This window comes from Nelumbo lutea, chromosome 6, assembly GCF_056320005.1.
Source record: "Nelumbo lutea isolate HS-2025 chromosome 6, American lotus-T2T, whole genome shotgun sequence".
Classification (NCBI taxonomy): domain Eukaryota; kingdom Viridiplantae; phylum Streptophyta; class Magnoliopsida; order Proteales; family Nelumbonaceae; genus Nelumbo; species Nelumbo lutea.
Window position 1 is genome coordinate 14,040,782 of NC_142689.1, and position 16,997 is coordinate 14,057,778.

The following is a 16,997-nucleotide window of genomic DNA, read 5'->3' on the forward strand; positions in this document are numbered from 1 at the left end:
GCCTCCTTGCCCGCACCTCCTCCCTGGGATTAAGGCACTTCGGGGCACCATGACCCCTTTTAAGACCCGAGCTCCTCCCAATGGACCTTGGGCCACTCCCAAGCAAGAACGCACCGATCCTTCTCCGAACGCCCCAAGGCACAAAGACCTCGGGTCGGCTAGCTCGGCACCATTGACTACAGACAGCCCAACTCAGGGTAATTCGCAGGAGAACAGTTCGGTATACCATAAGAGGGCTTTATGCCCGACCGCCATACCCGACAAACCTGTGGATAGCAGGCATGTTCCCCTCGCCGCGCCTGCCACCTTTAGAAAGGCATCCCACACCTGACAGAGACGTGCCCTACACGACGGCCCCGCACGTGACACATCAGCCCTGCTTGTAACGGTTGTGGCAGACTGACAGTGGCGGTTATACCTGCCCTATCAAAGGTCAGAGGGCCTGAAGCAACGAAATTTAGTTATAAGGGGCTTATTCTCAAGGGACAAGGTATCTTCGAATCACCAGCGTAACCTGCACTCTTAGCGTTTGTTCTCCTTTTTGCTTCTTGCACTCAAATACTAACTTAAGCATTAGAGCGTTCCCGCTGGGAAATCCCCTGGGAGTTCTTCCTCTTTCCTCTCGTCTCAGGTACCTCTCAGGAGCCATGCAAGCGCCAGCTAAGAATGACCGGATTACGCTACATCATCATCGATTAGAAACCAAAGAGAGTTAAATTCCTTTGTATTTTCTCTTTGACAAATTCATTTTTATAATTTATCTTCATATTTTATAATCAACTACACAAAATCTGTGTCAACACTTATTTCAAGGGTAAGGTCTCATGCCATCGTCCTCGAATTCTTAATAAAATTTTTCCCTAATAAAATCTGCTTGTCTTTCATACCACTTCATTTTCTACAAACTTCTATTCATTTGAACTTTAAAGAAAGATCAATTGGATCTCCTTGGTCGAATCTTCAATCCCAAGGGCTATTGCTTGACGAAAATATGATTTTGAGTGAGTGTTACTTTATGCTAAAATGCGTAGGAGTTAGGTCCATATCCAATCCATTCCCTTCCCAATACATGGTATGCAAATAGGAAATAGATAAAATAAGGGCTTCGAAAAGACCCATTATCATGACAGCTGTGGGATTTGAACCCACGCCCTTTCGGACCAGAGCCTAAATCTGGCGCCTTAGACCACTCGGCCAAACTGTCTGTTGATGTTTATTGAGATTTTATAGTACATATAAACATGATATCTCTTACTCCAAATGAGCCACTCACCTTCACCCATTAGGATACATTTTAAATGTTAATAAATAAATAAAACCAAAACACTGATCTGTAAAATATAAGAGATGATTTTAACCATTCCATTTGGGCTTTATGGTAGAGTTCCTATTCAGAAATCAGAAGAGATTAGCCTACGTTAATAATCTATATTTAACATGCGGTTAGGTTTGAAGCAAAAAAGAAGGCGGTTAGGTTGTCACGAAGGTAGCAAAACTGAGCATGGTTGAGGATCTTCTAACCGTCCTAAATGCAGTGAACTTTTAGACAGATTATTCTCCACTCTCCCGTCTCCAAATGGTTACATAAATTACTCATCTACAATCTTCCGATCAGGTTGGAATTTTTTAATCACTCAAGTGGCATCCATTCAATGATGGGTCCTTATCTCACATAGTTCGGAATCAAGCTGAAGACAAAAATCTTTCATTGTAATTTAAGCAGTCTGTTCATTGTTCTTTTGCATTTTTATTTACATTGCTTGTTCCAATGATAAAATCTAGATCTCATCATCTCACAAGCGAACGTTTACTATCCTTTTGTCAATAATTGTAGGGCATAGAATACTGAAAACATATTTTCCAATATATATTTACATTGATAATAAGATGTAAAACTACATCAATAAAAAATAAGAAAATTTGCATTCAAGTGAATTTTTGATAAAAAAAAAGCATATGCTTTATTGGAATTCTTGTTTGTATCCATTACAGCTAAAAGTCTGTTTGGTAAGAAGATAAATTTGTCAGTGCAAAATTAACCCAACTTTGCAATTCATATGGACCGTTTTACATTCTACATATTTGCATTCACACTTATTTGCATTGTTTCCAAACGCAAATCAATGAAAAATAAAAAGGCCATCACCCAATATTAGTCTTAGCTATCTAGGGTTTTGGGAGGGATGGATTGGATACAGTCAAGGTTCAAATGCGTAGTAGCGTATGGATTTTCAGTGCAAAATTAACCCAACTTTGCAATTCATATGGACCGTTTTACATTCTACATATTTGCATTCACACTTATTTGCATTGTTTCCAAACGCAAATCAATGAAAAATAAAAAGGCCATCACCCAATATTAGTCTTAGCTATCTGGGGTTTTGGGAGGGATGGATTGGATACAGTCAAGGTTCAAATGCATAGTAGCGTATGGATTTTCAGGGTCATCAATACGCAAATAACGAATTGTGACTTGTGAGATTTTAATTACCAAAGAGGTTAAGAAATGATGAGTTTCATTTGAAATAAACTCTAGATACACAAATTTTGCATCTAGAGTATTGATACTTTGATATATATGGTCCTAACCTTAAGATGAACCTTGGATAAGTGGCCGCTCTAAGGCTGAAACCCATGTTCTCACGCTTCACAGCCTGAGATTTTATCACTACACGAAGTAGTGGCCCCTATACATTAGTGGAGATTGCTTAACTAAATCTTTTCAGGGAGAGAAAAAATTAGTAGCTCCAGATTAGGTACCAACTTCATGACATGATAGACTTGCAGTACATTTATAATCTAGAGAAAGGAAAATACAATGTTGCCAGTCCTTTTGACATTTTTGCCTAATCTGCATGATGCTAATAGTCACATTCGTGTCATTAGGCAATGATACCAAGACTCCTGAACTATTGACATACAGTCGGCAGAAGACATTACTCAATCTCCATGACTTATTTGACCACACTTGCAAGATGTGAGATGTCTGGTCTAGTATATTGTTCTGTTAAAAATTCCAGTTGAGCTTTTGCATGATGTGAATCTTCTAAAACCTCATGGATATCATCCATGACAGAGTACAGATTACACTTGCATGCTTCCTAGCATACATAGACATAAGATAAAGAAATGAATAAACAAATAGAGAGTGCAACAGTTTCCCAATAGTCTGAATTAAAGACCTTTTTTTTTGTTAAAGAGGCTAAAACTTGAAAGACAATATATATTTATTTTCATCACTTATTAAATTACACAGTAATAGTTTTGCTCGACTCCAAAGTCAACATGGGAGTTTATACTTTAAGGGATTTAGCTAAAGACTGAAACAAATCTTAAGATGTGGGGGTTTTTCAACTTCTGCTTAAGCTACACATGCAAATTAAAGAACCAAAATGTTGAAATCCTGAGCCCAACCTTTTTCAATCGAATGGATCTATCCGATGATCATGTTCACTTGCCATAGCCACTCCAGTGCACAGACACGTTGGGCACATCACCTGGTTGGATGCAGAAGAATAGTTCATTATATCTCGAGAAGAAAAGTATTACTATGACTTAAGAAAATCCACTTGAATCATGTGTGCTCGATATATGGCAACATGGTGATCAGTTCCATCCAACCTAGTTTAAGTCCCATCCCATAGGGATATCATGGTCAATGAAATGCAGTTTTTCCTGAAACAAAAATATTTTTTTTCTGCCCCCAAGAATGTTGACATGTAGCTAACATATTCTATCAACAAGAATGATAACATATTTTGTTGAGGTCGGAGAGGGGAGCTGGGATGTTTGACTGACACTTAGGAGGTGCTGTTAGTCTTTGAGTCTTGACTTTTCAGTTTCAGCTTCTGTTGTAAGGTTGTGTTTTGAGTTGGATGTTTGTTACGGGGGTCTTTTCGTTTTTTCTCTTGGGTGATGTCTTATGACCTTTCTCTTGTATTCTCTTTTTGTGTTTTACGAAATTTCTATTTTACTTTTTTTTTTTAAAGTATCCTATTTGTATCCTAACTAAGATCTGATTACAGTGGAGAAGACTCAGATTCTTTAAACTGCCAACAGGAGTCTGAGCCTCAATGCCTGTGAGAATAGTCGTAATTCATCCAACAATTGTACTAGCTCAACCACAATACCTTTGGGGAATGATAAACAGAAATTAACAACCATATAGCAGGAAAGAATGTCCACATAAGTCATGTCTTTTAACTTCCCACCTTTAACCCCCTCCTTCCAGTCACGTGGAGTAACAACATGACCCAACCATAGGATAAGCAGCAATTAACAACTATATAGCAGAAAAGAGTTCTCCAATTAAGTCATTTCTGTTTACTAAGCACCCCTAATCCCCTCCCCTTTAAAGTCACGTGGAGTGACAACATGACCCATCCATAGGAAACTCCCTGGATGAGTAACTTTATCTAGTGTCCCTGCAAAATCAGCATGCCATGTATTGAGCTTTTTCCCAGGTAGACCAGTGGTTGAGACTTCAAGATTATCAAGGAAGAAGATAAAAAAAAAAAAGCCAGATAGTCCAGAATAGTCAGTTTTTCTTTTGGAACTTGTTTGGGGGAAGTATGATGTAGTTCAGCCTTCTAAAGTAATAGAGGATATAGCAAATTAAGAGAATTGAACATCCCATAGTTACTAAAACATATAAGAGGAGGAAGAATGACTGCACCCAGGTCTAGAAGCTGACAGTAATTTCTAAATTCATACAGAGTCTCTAGAATATAAATAGTGAAAGGAAGCTGGATGCCAATAATAACTTTCCCCAAATCGTGTCCCTCTCTCTCTCTCCCCATTCTAACCTGATTTAATCACTCTAAATGCACAAGCATTTTATTATTCCTAATTTAAAACCTGACTTTTTTTGGCCCATCTTTCTAAATGTGAAAAATAACTGGGCATGGCTGAGCTACATCCTACATGGGTTTCATAATTTATTCATTTTGATGACCACATGGATGCCATTGGTAATCTGAAGTTACCAAAAGCAAAAATTATAGTATGTCAAAAACATTTGGTTGTTCCAGAAGATATTTATGGAAATGAATGAAGTGTCATAGCTCAATCACAGTTATCTACAATTTATGCTTTATCATATTCTATACCTTCGCTGTGCCAGAGCAATTTGGACACCTTTGAGTTGTGGGTGCACGCAAAGGTTCATTGGAACTACTTAATATTGATATGGGTTCAATACTCAAACATGCACCACTTGCAGAACATCGGGCACAAGCCAAATAACCTGATACAGCAGGAACATATAAATGCATGTTAGTGGCATATAAATAGAAATATAGAATGAATATGAACTGAAATCAAGCACAAGTAGTGAAATGGGTTACTGGACATTGTTAAAACTCAATTAAGTAAAATGCAAAAGTCAATAAATGCATACCAGTTCCATGGCAGTACTTGCACCGTTTTTTCTCTTGTTGCTCAACATTGTTGGCTTCAATTAACATCAAAGAAGAAATGACACCCACTGCTCCACCTGAAAAGGATGCCACAATGGGATCGACCTGACTGAATCATGGTTCAAATAATTGCAGTTCAGGTTCTCAAACATGCGGTACATGATATGTGAATTTATATCCAGTGCTTATGAGACAATAAACTATACCTCTCAGAAAAGACAACAAAAATTAAACGTGGTTTTTTTACCAATAATTGAAATAGAATGCATTTGAGTTACAACAACTACCTTAATTGCAGTGGCAGATGCATATTACGTATAAAATCTTCATAAGAAGTACCCCCTAAACCTAGTTTCAGCTCTAGCTGCAACAGGAAACAGGGTTAGTTTAGCTTGTGGCATTTATGAACTACACAAAGCAAGATTCCAACATGAGTTAATTTAGATTAACTCAACTCAGAAAAAGAAACCACTATCCCCAGAAATAAAAGTATAATTGCATACATTTTTATATCAATAATTCCTAAGAGACCTACAACTTTCTGACTCTTTACATTGTTACTCATCCAATTTGTGAGGTTAGGAAGAACACTATCCCCAGATTGAATGCTAAAAGGAAGCATTTTTAGTTTTAGTAATTTTTGTCCCTCTACTGGGAAGCCAAAAGAAGTTCTGGAAAGTAAAGTAATATGTTTGAAATGCAAGAGAGTACCTTGATTGATGCTCTCAACCCATGTCTAATCTATAAACAGAGTACTACCATTGGAGGAATCCAGATTTCCTCCTCACACCCACCTCACAGAACATGCAGACATGCACTGTGATCATCTCGCCATGAATGAAAACATATAAGTATGGGGGATTTTACCAATGTGCGGCTGCAATGTGCTGTGAGGTGTGTGTCAGGATTCTGTGGGGAGGAAATCCAAACTCCCATTGGAGTATCAGACCAAGTGGATCATAACCACCCTTTTCCAGGTGGAGTTTGGAATTATCATTGAATCTCCAAAGAGGACCCATCAAATATGGGTTAAGTGTCGTATCGTTTTACCATACAGTGACTACTGCTTGGGTGTAATATCCTAGACTTACCTGCCATATTGAAATTCTATTTCTAGTTACAAATGCTATTTGTGAATGAATTTTAGCATTGTCTTTGAAGGAGGGATGCCCCAGAGCATTTTCTTGCCATTTTCATTCTCTGAGAGTGACATATCCAATTGTATTGGATATTTTAATATAACATGGAATTTGAAAGATAACCCACTTTGTATTCATCAAAAAAAAAAAAGATAACCCACTTTGTATTGCAGGGACAGAAAGATAGTGCAGAAGTTGATAATGGATTTAAGGATATATTTCTCTATGATGTATTACTGCATTTCTATATTCAATTAGAGGCAATATATAAAATAAATCTTAGCTTGATGGTGTGAATATATAGCAGTGAGGTATTACAGTTTAATAAGGACTCTCGAGAAAGTAATGTTTGGATGCTAAAACAAACAAAATGCTTAGTAGAAGATAATTCTACTAAGATAAATTCTGATGGTTCCTCACTATCTTAAAATAGTATAGGAAGCAAGCAATACAGGTGCAGTACAGGTCATAACTCATAACTAACTAGAGTTTGAGTGTCAGATTACAGTTGGTGCAAGAAGGCCGCCGAAGACAATTATCCCAGATATGAACGCAAAGCTTGTGAGGTAAAGCTGCTTCAATGTCTTTGGTGTCTACTTAGAAAACAGAGAAAAAAAGTAGGTTAGTGCAAACACCATAAGGTTAGGTGCACAAAGCAAAACCAGAAATAGTACATAAGGCTCAGTTTGGAAGGAGTACACATATGAATTTGCAGAGTGCAAAGCCTTGTATTTTGTATTATTTTGTATGTATTTGCACAGTACATATTTGTATTTGTACTCCTTCCAAACTGAGCCTAAAGGACTTTTGGAAATAAAAATAGAAAAGCACAAGATGTCACATTTTATCAGGCATAGAGAAATAGAGTTAGTTAAATGAAAGTAAGGCATAGGATATGGATGTTGACCAACCCATGGGAACTCCTGGATAGTAACTTTTGTATGATACATTATTTGATAGGTTACACCTGTTAGATACCTGATTTCCCAAGTCCTATAATTGACTTTATGATTCTAAGTTTCTAACTGCACAGTATATCAACTTTTGTCAATACCATTTTTATTAGAGACCATCCACACATGCACAATGTAAAATGGTTAGGATGACCTATTTTTTATTTATTTGTTTGTTCTTTTTCAATTTTTAGCACAGGGTACTTTCTTTCTGGACCCTGTCATATGGTGAACAATAACTCTGCATGTATACCAGGTATACCATGTGTATAGGGGTGTCAATGGACCGGTTTTGGGTTGGACCCCATCCAAATCAAAATCCATTTGGACGGATGGGATGGACCAATAAGACATATTGAATTTGGACGGACTGAACAGACCAATATGATATCTTGGATTGGACCTGGTCCGTCCATAATGAATTTATATTGGATTGAACCAATATCCGGTCCATTGATAGAAGACAAGAACATAGGTGTCAGTGGACCGGGTTTGAGTTGAAACCAATCTAAATTAATAGGAATTTGAACAGATTGGACAGTCTTTGGACCGGTCCAAAATATTCATTGGACTGGATTGGACCAGGTCCATTTGTAATGGACTCACATTGGACTGGACCGGATTGGACCAAATCCAGTCCAATTGACACCACTACATGTGTAGGTAGCCAACATTTTCATGTGCATAGTGGACAACCTATATTTCATTGAGGTGTATTTGAAAATTACCACATGAGGGAGAAATGGTATAGATGATGGGATGTCTGGCATTTCATTTGCTGCTTCCTCCCCGCTTCTTTCATCGATAACCATCACAGTTTTTATGCGTTGTTGTATTCTTAATCTTCTGACCTGGATAGAATCACCAAGAGTTGCACAAAAAAGAAATAAGGCAACAGCAGCAAATGCAAAACAAAACCGAATCTGCACTAAGCTTAAAGTGATGACTACGCTGGACAGAACAATTGGGTACTTTGAAAAGCATTACCTCCTCCATGAGGAGAAAGATTTTGTTTCTCCTACTCCTTATGTTATAATCGATCTCTTGCAGCTGCATCTGAACAAAATCCTGAACAGTCTCTGGCCCTTCTATAATACAGAAGTTACTGAGAAGAAAATTTGAATGAGAGAAATATCAATACGTAAATTTCTCAATTAACACCAATGCATGACAAACCAAAATCGACATCTTAATGCTAGAACGACCTATTAACCTACGACATAAAACAGTAAAGCTAGGTATGTATATCAGATACAGTCTACAGTCAAGAAGAAAAAAATGATGGTTATCCCAGAAGAGAGGAGCCTTCTTTAGTCGTAAGTATGGTGAAAAACAATTAATTGATTAAATAAATGGAGTCCCGAAGAAGTCAAAAAGAAAAATGAGGCATTAATCATATAATATCCATTCCATGCGTTTATGTAGCAAAAACGCAATCCACGGAGCACTAGAGACCTTGGAATTTAGTTTCAAGCATTCAGCTGGAAGAATATCCCCAACAATCAAACAGAAGAAAAGCTACATAAACCACTGAAAAGTCGTAATTCTCCAGTTAGAAAAGCAAATTACACGACAGAATTTAGAAACCTCACCTAGAGCTGTTGTCGCCAGCTGAAAACGAATCAGAGGCGTTCTCTCCCGAAGCACAGATGATTCGTGAACGGAAATTCCTTCTGGGGTAAGACAGGTGTTTAGTTCTTCCATGAGATGAGGTATTGTTGCAAAAGAAAACTAGGGTTTTATGGAAACCAGACTTTGAAGGAGTGATATAGGGAAGATGAGACGAAGGAGCATGCGAGCTCGTCATTCCTTTCTCAGTTGCTCTGCAATCAACTCAGAGAGCGAGAGAGAGAGAGAGGTTGTAAACTTGGAATATAAAAAGGAATTGGGATAGAGTCCAGAGTCCAGAAACCGTTTGATAACGGCTGAATTGGTTGAACTGAATAGCTCACCGATAAAGGGCAACCCAATAAGCAATTACGTTCGGCTAATTCACTATTTATCAGACCGAACCCGACAACGAGGCCTAACCTCGTGGTTATGTTGTCCGAAATGATAAACTCCGAACTCAGCTCCGCATCTCCTGTAATCATCAATCACAAACTATCGAACTCCGATCAAATGGTCCTGATACAACTGACAAATGAGTATTCTCACTCAAGTAGCATGGTGTTTGGTTCTGTTCCGTTTATGTGAAAAATGCCATCAGTTTTATAACTATTACATAAGGTGTTTCCTCTGTTAATTAAATCGTTTATCAAATAAAATGTTTGTCTTAATTTGTTTAAGAGTTATTATTGAGGAAATTCTTTTTAATGTTTTTGATATGGCCAAAAACCGACCACCGGTTAGAAACCGCCAAGTGGCAATATGTTGGGGGTAATGTTGTCAACTGACAAATTGATTTGGTCCTGACGAGCTACAAGCTAACCTGGTCCCGACAAACTACGAGTTGACTTCATACCATGCACAAGCATATGGCCGAGTTGATCAGAACATCAATGCCAGCGCACTCCATGTAGGCTTACTGCCTACCACGTGCACTCAACGTATTAACTGAGGGCTCAACAAGTGGATTAAGCTCCGATTATGTACGAGAAACGTGTCGATTCTTGGATGAAGCCCCTCTCCTATAAATAGGTGAATCCCCATTCATTTGGATATAACTGAACATGGTAATACACTACTATGCACAAGGCATCCAAACACCTTGGTATATGGAGCTTACTAGTTCTCTATACGAGCTTTGCTCATCACATGGAGACCTCCAACTCCCCCTACAAGCTCCTCAGCTCATCTCATGGAGCTCTCCGGTTCCTCTTACGAGTTCACTAACTCTCCTTACTAAGCTCTTCAGTTCACTTTCTCTTCTTTTGACGGTACTAAGTTAACCGTCAGAATCCATGCCCCTAGGATATCACCCGGGGCCTTTGACATCTCTTCTGGGTGCAAGTCTCCTTTAGCATCCAAGGTTACAAGGTGACAAGCTGAGGTGACACTCTGAGACGAGATAACGCCCTACTCCAATGAATTTCCATCTTCGCCCCGTGGCTGATATTAACCTCAACAGTTTCTCTCTTTTTTTTCACCATTCACCTTATTTAATGTCTAATGATGCCTAATGCATCTAGCTATTAAAAAACATTTTCAATTGTTTTTCTCATTTTCTCAAGATGAATGTTATAAAAATCGTTATTAAATAAATGCCAATGAAACTAAACAGCCCCAAATCAAACCGTGTTTGTTTGTGAAACCGTCTTTTAATTTTAACATGGTTTTTCTAAAATCCTAATGTTGACATGCTTCTCTTAACTGTCTTTCAACAATTTAGGTTCATCTTATGAATGCCTTGAGAATGACCAGTGCATCAATGCTTTGAGAATAATTATTTTCATCATTTTGATATTGTAAATCCATAAATGACAATTGAAGTAAATTTACTTTCACAATTAACCCAATAAGCAAGTCTGGGGGCAAAATGTTGAATTAGGGGTCAAACTTGAGTGGGCTTGGTTTGGGCTTTTCTCAAAATTTGAATGTATCCAGTTTGAGTATGAGCCGGTATGAGATGTTAAGTTAGGCCAAACCGAGTTGCATCGAAGGTTTAAATTGGGCGAATCGATATACATTTTCAAGTCTTTTTTTTTTTTTTTGTAACCAATTCAGAGGGGGCGGTTTAGGTCTTATCCACCCCCTGAACCAGTCAGACCTCTGATACACCCACTATAGGGACATATCGGAGGGGTCCCAGAACAATACTTATCAACCGATACAGGTCGATACTTTGAACCTTCGTACTTGCAACCCCTGGTTGAAATATAGAACTTTAGAGGAGATGGGAGAGGGTTATCACAAAAAAACTTTTTTTTTTTTTTTTTTTCCGGTGGGGGTGGGGGTGGTATTCAAGATTTTCTAGTTAACTACACTGTATAACCTTTGCTAGATCCCCAATAAAATTGAGGCACTTGTCCCATGCCATGTGAGATAAAGTAGGCATGGGAATTCATGCCCACTAAAGAGTTGCAATTAATGGCTCTATTTAGAATTCTGTTTGTATTTTTATTAGCAAATATCTAAAATTTAAAAACAAAAAAAAAATCCAAAATTTTTCATTTCCTCTCATGAGAACAAACTCAAACTCCTACTCTCTCTCTCTCTCTCTCTCTCTCTCATCCTTTCTTTCCTTCCTCTGTAATCCTTTCTTTTAGACGAAACCGCTGCTCTCTAGCCATGTTCTCTGTCTTTCCTACTCTTTCTTTTCTCTACAATACCTTACCTTCTATTCTCTCGGATTGAATACTACTCTTCTTCCATGGAACGAAGTTGGGAGCCATGCCTTCTGAGTGAATTGCTGCTTTCATAAAAAAAAATGTAGGCCATCTCTTCAGGTCGAAAGAATTTATTGGTGCTTGATCCATACATTGGGCACATGTGCTATCGTAAACCAGTCTTAACCTTTTGTTTTACAAAATCACTCTTTTATCATGGGGGACAATATTTGATAATCAAAGATTCAAGAATTGTTGGCATCCCATCCTCGCAATGATGGAAGGTTAAGGCAACAACTAATCTCCAAACTTTTGAGGGAGATGTGCCATGAGTGCAATGGAAGGGAGACAAATTTAGGGATATAAGACAAAAAAGTATGAATATAAAGCAAATTACTTCCTGAACAGATCTAGTATTATGGCGGTGTTCTTTTTTCGGAATTTGAGAGGGGGGAAAGTTGGTCAATGGGATTTTGGTTCTAATTGACCAAGAACCACATGGTTTTTTTTTTTTTTTTCAGATTTATGTGGGGACTAGGGAAAGTTTATTTTCCTGGGTATCAATTACCTAAGTGATACCCATCTCCTAGGTGGGTAAATAACTTTCCCACCTAGAGGGAAGGTTGCCGACACTTGAATGGGACAAAAATACATTTTTTAATTATGGATTTTTACAGCTAAAATGGTCATTGCCTTATTTACATGAGAAATAAAAGAACATGGGTAAATGCGCTTACCCGGGTAAGTGTTTCCCAGGAAAAACTTACTCAGGCACGTAACTTACCAAAAAGTGAACGGGGCCTATAAGGCCCATTTGTTTTTTGATAATTTACTTACCCGGGTAAGTGTTTCCTAGGGAACATTTATTTGGTAAGTGCATTTACCCATATTCTTTTATTTTCCAAATAAACAAGACAATGATTGTTTTAGCCATAAAAATTCATCATTAAAAGGGGTACTTTTGTCCCATCCAAGTGTTGACAACATTCCCTCAAGTGGGAAAGTCATTTACCCACCTCTGAGGGGGCGTTCTTTTTTCGGATTTTGAGAGGTGGGAAAGATGGTCAATGGGATTTTGGTTCCCAAAGACCAACAACCTCATGTTCTTTTTTCAGATTTATGTGGGAACCAGAGAAAGTTTATTTTCTTGGGTACCATTTACCTAGGTAAGTGATACCCATCTCCTAGGTGGATAAATAACTTTCTCACCTAAGGGGAAAGTTGCCAACACTTGAATGGGACAAAAATGCTCATTTTAATAATGGATTTTTATGGCTAAAATGGGCATTGCCTTATTTACATGAGAAATAAAAGAACATGGGTAAATGCACTTACTTGGATAAGTGTTTCCCAAGAAAAACTTACCCAAATAACTACATTTACCCGAATAAGTAACTTACCGAATAACGAATAGGGCCTGAGAAGTAAGTGATACATAGAAAAATAAATTCTCCTTAGTCCCCACATAAATTTGAAAAAAGAACATGGGTTTCTTGCTTAGTGGGAACCAATTTTCACCCCTTCAAAATCCAAAAAAAAGAACATACCCTAAAAGTTAAGGAAGAATAGGTTTTTGGGTTTTCATGTGTGTGTAATATTTGCTAAAAAAATACAAACACATGTTCCTTAAATGCTAGAGATATCAAAATATGGAGTATTTAAAGCAAAAAAGAACATGTGTACCTATGATCCTCCATAATATGAATTTTTGTGTATGCCATTATGTTAATTGGTTATACTAGTTGGGACCCATGGGACTTTGTTAATTGAAATTAAGTCTCGGTATGGAAGGAGTACAAATATAAATATGTAGAGTCCAAAACCTTATATTTTATATGTATTTGTACTGTACATGTTTGCATTGTAAATTTGGAAAGAGTACAAATACAAATATGTACAATGTATTTGCACCATACATATTTGTATTTGTACTCTTTTCCAAACTGGGCCTAAGGCAAAGGAGGTTTATGACATCCTCAATTGAGTCAAACCATTCAAAGCGGAACATGCATTATTTTGTGTTAATTTTTATTAATTTTAATGGAGCATTAAATTAATAAAATTAATTGTAAAATTAATAATTTTTATAAATTTATATTATTTTTAAATGGAATTTAAAGGCACTTTTAAATTAGTAGTAAAAATTAATGTTATTTTCATTAAAATTTTTAAATTGTAATTATTGTTATTGATTTTTTATTAGTAAAATTATTTTTAGTAATTTACTTTAATTACTCTATATTAATTATTTTTCATAATTAATCTTAATTTCCTATTTATTACTTACTTTTAATTACTGTTATGTAAGACAATCTACAAAATTATGTAATTAATGGTAACTAATAAAATTAAGTTAAGTACTTGCTGTTAATTGACAAAAATAAGTATATTATTTGAAAAAATTAATTACTACTAACTATTGCTAAATAATTAAGTTAATTAGTTTAAATAATCACTATAATTACTGTTATAGAATAAATTCATGAAATTAATATTAGTTCTCAAAAATACGTATTCATGGCTAGCACAACTACCAAAATTACTTAATTTTATCATTAATTATTAATATATGTTTATGAAAACAGAGAACCGGATCTTAAGAAAGTAGGCCAGATCAACCTATCTACTAAAAGAAAGACAAACCTAGACGGTCCAATCTACCCTAAACTATATATTAATTAATAGAATTGCTTATTAATATTTATAATTAATTTACTATTACGGTCTTACCCTGGCCGATCAAGTTGCCACGTGGTTGCTGTTGTGTCTCTACGTCGTTGATAATCATCTCTGCCAAGAAACACAGGATCATCTGGAAACCTCAGCGGCCGGTCCCCTCACTTAAGTGCCACTCCCCCAGCAAGGAACGTGACCGAGTGCATCACGACACTTGGCTATTTAAAAGAACTCTCATCGAGGTATTCTCTTCTCTTCAACCCTAAGAGTCCCTAGCATCCCTTCTGCTCTCTTGCTTCCTCAATCTCGCTTGGTTCGGACCAGCTCTTGGCCCCAACCAACCTCTTCACCTCTTACTGAATTGGGTGTTAGAGTGCTTTCTCCTGGGATCTCTTTAGGGCCTCTGGTTGTGTTTGGTTGCAGGTTTTGCTCAATGCATCACTTCATCTTTCCACCTTGGGTCATCCAAATTGGCAGGACTGCATATTCACCTCGATTTGAACAACATCATTTACTAGTTAGTTATTAATGGTATAAAATTAAAAGAATCAGATTAAAATAACTGGTCTAGATTGGTTGGAATCGAATTACTGAAAAAAGAGAGCCAATCTAGTAACCAAACAGGATCAAACCAAAATCTGGTCTGGTTAAAGTCCAACCCAAAAACACCTCATTCTTGACTAGATCTGTCTCTAGCGGACGGAATTGAACCCAAATGTGTTTTTCGTTAAATTAAGAAGGATTCAAAAATCAAAATCATGTATTACAGTCTTAACACTCATGTGCTCCCTTTCTTCTATATTGTGAAACCACCAAACCCATATGTGTTTTTTCAATATTAAAGTAAATTATAAAGAACTAAAAACCATGTGTTGCAGTCTTAACATTCATGTGCTTCCTTTCTTCCAATTTCATTAAGGAGTAGAGGGTGGTCTTTGTAGCTTCAGTTGCACCACTAAAATTGTAAAACACGGACCTATCAAAAGAAGTAGTATTTGGTTGTTAGATTCTGATTCAAACAAAGTATTATTAAGCCATAATAGCTTGCTCTTTGTAGCTTGTGAGATTGCCACTGAATCAAGTCTGGTTTCTTCTTTCTTCGGATCAAGAAATTGATGAATGCTTAGCAAAGCACGTTACAAAGTTATTGCAATGGTATCATAGCAAAAGTAAAAAACATCTGTTTCCGATCTAGTTCTCATAGCCAAACCTTACTCATCATCAAGACATTAACGTGAGTACTCTAACTAAAATTCGACACCAATACACAGTAACGGGCAATTACATTAGTATGGAATTGGGATCCTGTCAACACGCATGGAAAACATTTCATCCTCTATATAGTATTGTGCAGGGAAGATATTCCCAATTCACGGAGGATAATGTAATGTGGGTAGGCGTGGACAAAGTTCATGGGCAAGAGATCCGGAGTCATTAGAATGGGATATTTGGAGAAAAATGTGGGATTTAGGGTTAAGTTCACTGCTGCAACCCAAGAATTCTGATTATTCCCGGTCATATTGCCGACGTTTCACTTCTTTTCTTCTTCGGTTGCGATAAACAAACCAAAAAAAAAAAAAAGTGACTTACTATTACCAGTCATATAACCGGCTTCTACCGGTTATGGGCCTTGTGGCTTCCTATTGCCACTCTGGCCCACTCATATACATGGCCGACGTCAGTTGTGACTTGCTGTTGCGGTTAACAGAGAGAGAGAGAGATTTCTTTCGTGCCTCTATCTGTTTCTCTTAATATCGCTGCAATCTATAAGAGCTTTGCATTTATATACAAGACAAATCATCAGCAGCAGGAGCAGCAGTAAGCTTCATATCTCAGGGAAGGGATGGGATTCATACTAATGACCATCTACCACCTTCTCTATTTCTTAACTGTTTTATGCAAAACTACTACTTCGGTTTCAGGTATTCATCTTCTTTGCCATCGTGTCTGTCTTACTGGCAGCTGGGGTTCTTCACCTTCTTCTTTCCTCTCTTACTCCCACAACTTTCATTACACCTTTTTATGCTCGTCGATCCCTTTTTCTCGAATGACACCATGCCTACTGTTATGTCTTGCAGGAGATGAAGGGATAAATATGCCAATTACGCCAACGAGGGAAGGGAATACCGATCGCTTTGTATTATTGGTCAGTCGGCGCGTTGGCCGTGATGTCAGTTCACCAGATTCCATCCGAAGACGGGATAGCATTGCCAACCAACAACCCACACACGCCGACGACCACGTCGACAGTGCTGAGATCGAGAGTATCAACAGGAACTACGTCCAGCTTGCAAGGTTGGTGGCTTCCATTGTTCTATTTTCGACGTGCAGGATATTAATCCAACAGTTATAGCACCCCGCAGCCTAGCCCGCGAGCAGGAAATTCAGTTTTCCGGCATCCCTGCCTTAAGCAACATCTTGCGGGACGGGATAAGACATGGTGCAACCCAGGATTCAGTGGGCCTTGAGGCGTCTGTATCGGAGTTGGCTGGCCGTGCAGCTCCACTGACGACTCCAGTAGAGTCGTCGCTGTGCTCTCTCTCT

The 16,997-nt window shown here is 37.6% G+C and overlaps 1 protein-coding gene and 1 non-coding gene across 2 annotated transcripts; both read right to left on the reverse strand.

The window, feature by feature from the left end:
- Nucleotides 1-1,124: 1,124 nt before the first annotated feature.
- On the reverse strand, nucleotides 1,125-1,204 carry TRNAL-UAG (transfer RNA leucine (anticodon UAG)). The gene has a single exon. It is a non-coding gene; the product is annotated as a tRNA-Leu (tRNA).
- Nucleotides 1,205-3,209: 2,005 nt separating this feature from the next.
- LOC148847489 (chaperone protein dnaJ-like protein) lies at nucleotides 3,210-9,695 on the reverse strand. The gene is made up of 8 exons (XM_088948884.1): nucleotides 9,102-9,695; nucleotides 8,497-8,614; nucleotides 8,238-8,360; nucleotides 7,063-7,149; nucleotides 5,705-5,781; nucleotides 5,399-5,526; nucleotides 5,109-5,245; nucleotides 3,210-3,497 (listed from the first exon to the last, which is right to left on the reverse strand). Exons 1-8 carry the CDS (start codon nucleotides 9,314-9,316, stop codon nucleotides 3,420-3,422), a joined length of 963 nt encoding a protein of 320 aa, XP_088805010.1. The 5' UTR covers nucleotides 9,317-9,695; the 3' UTR covers nucleotides 3,210-3,419.
- Nucleotides 9,696-16,997: the final 7,302 nt, after the last annotated feature.

Excerpts from the sequence above, each read along its gene's own strand:
- LOC148847489 (XM_088948884.1), bottom strand. The coding sequence starts at position 9,316 with ATGACGAGCTCGCATGCTCCTTCGTCTCATCTTCCCTATATCACTCCT. Across the intron at positions 7,150-8,237 it reads TACCATTTCTCCCTCATGTG|ACACCAAAGACATTGAAGCA; the intron begins GTAATTTTCAAA and ends TTTTCTAAGTAG. Across the intron at positions 5,246-5,398 it reads CAAGTACTGCCATGGAACTG|GTTATTTGGCTTGTGCCCGA; the intron begins GTATGCATTTAT and ends CTGCTGTATCAG.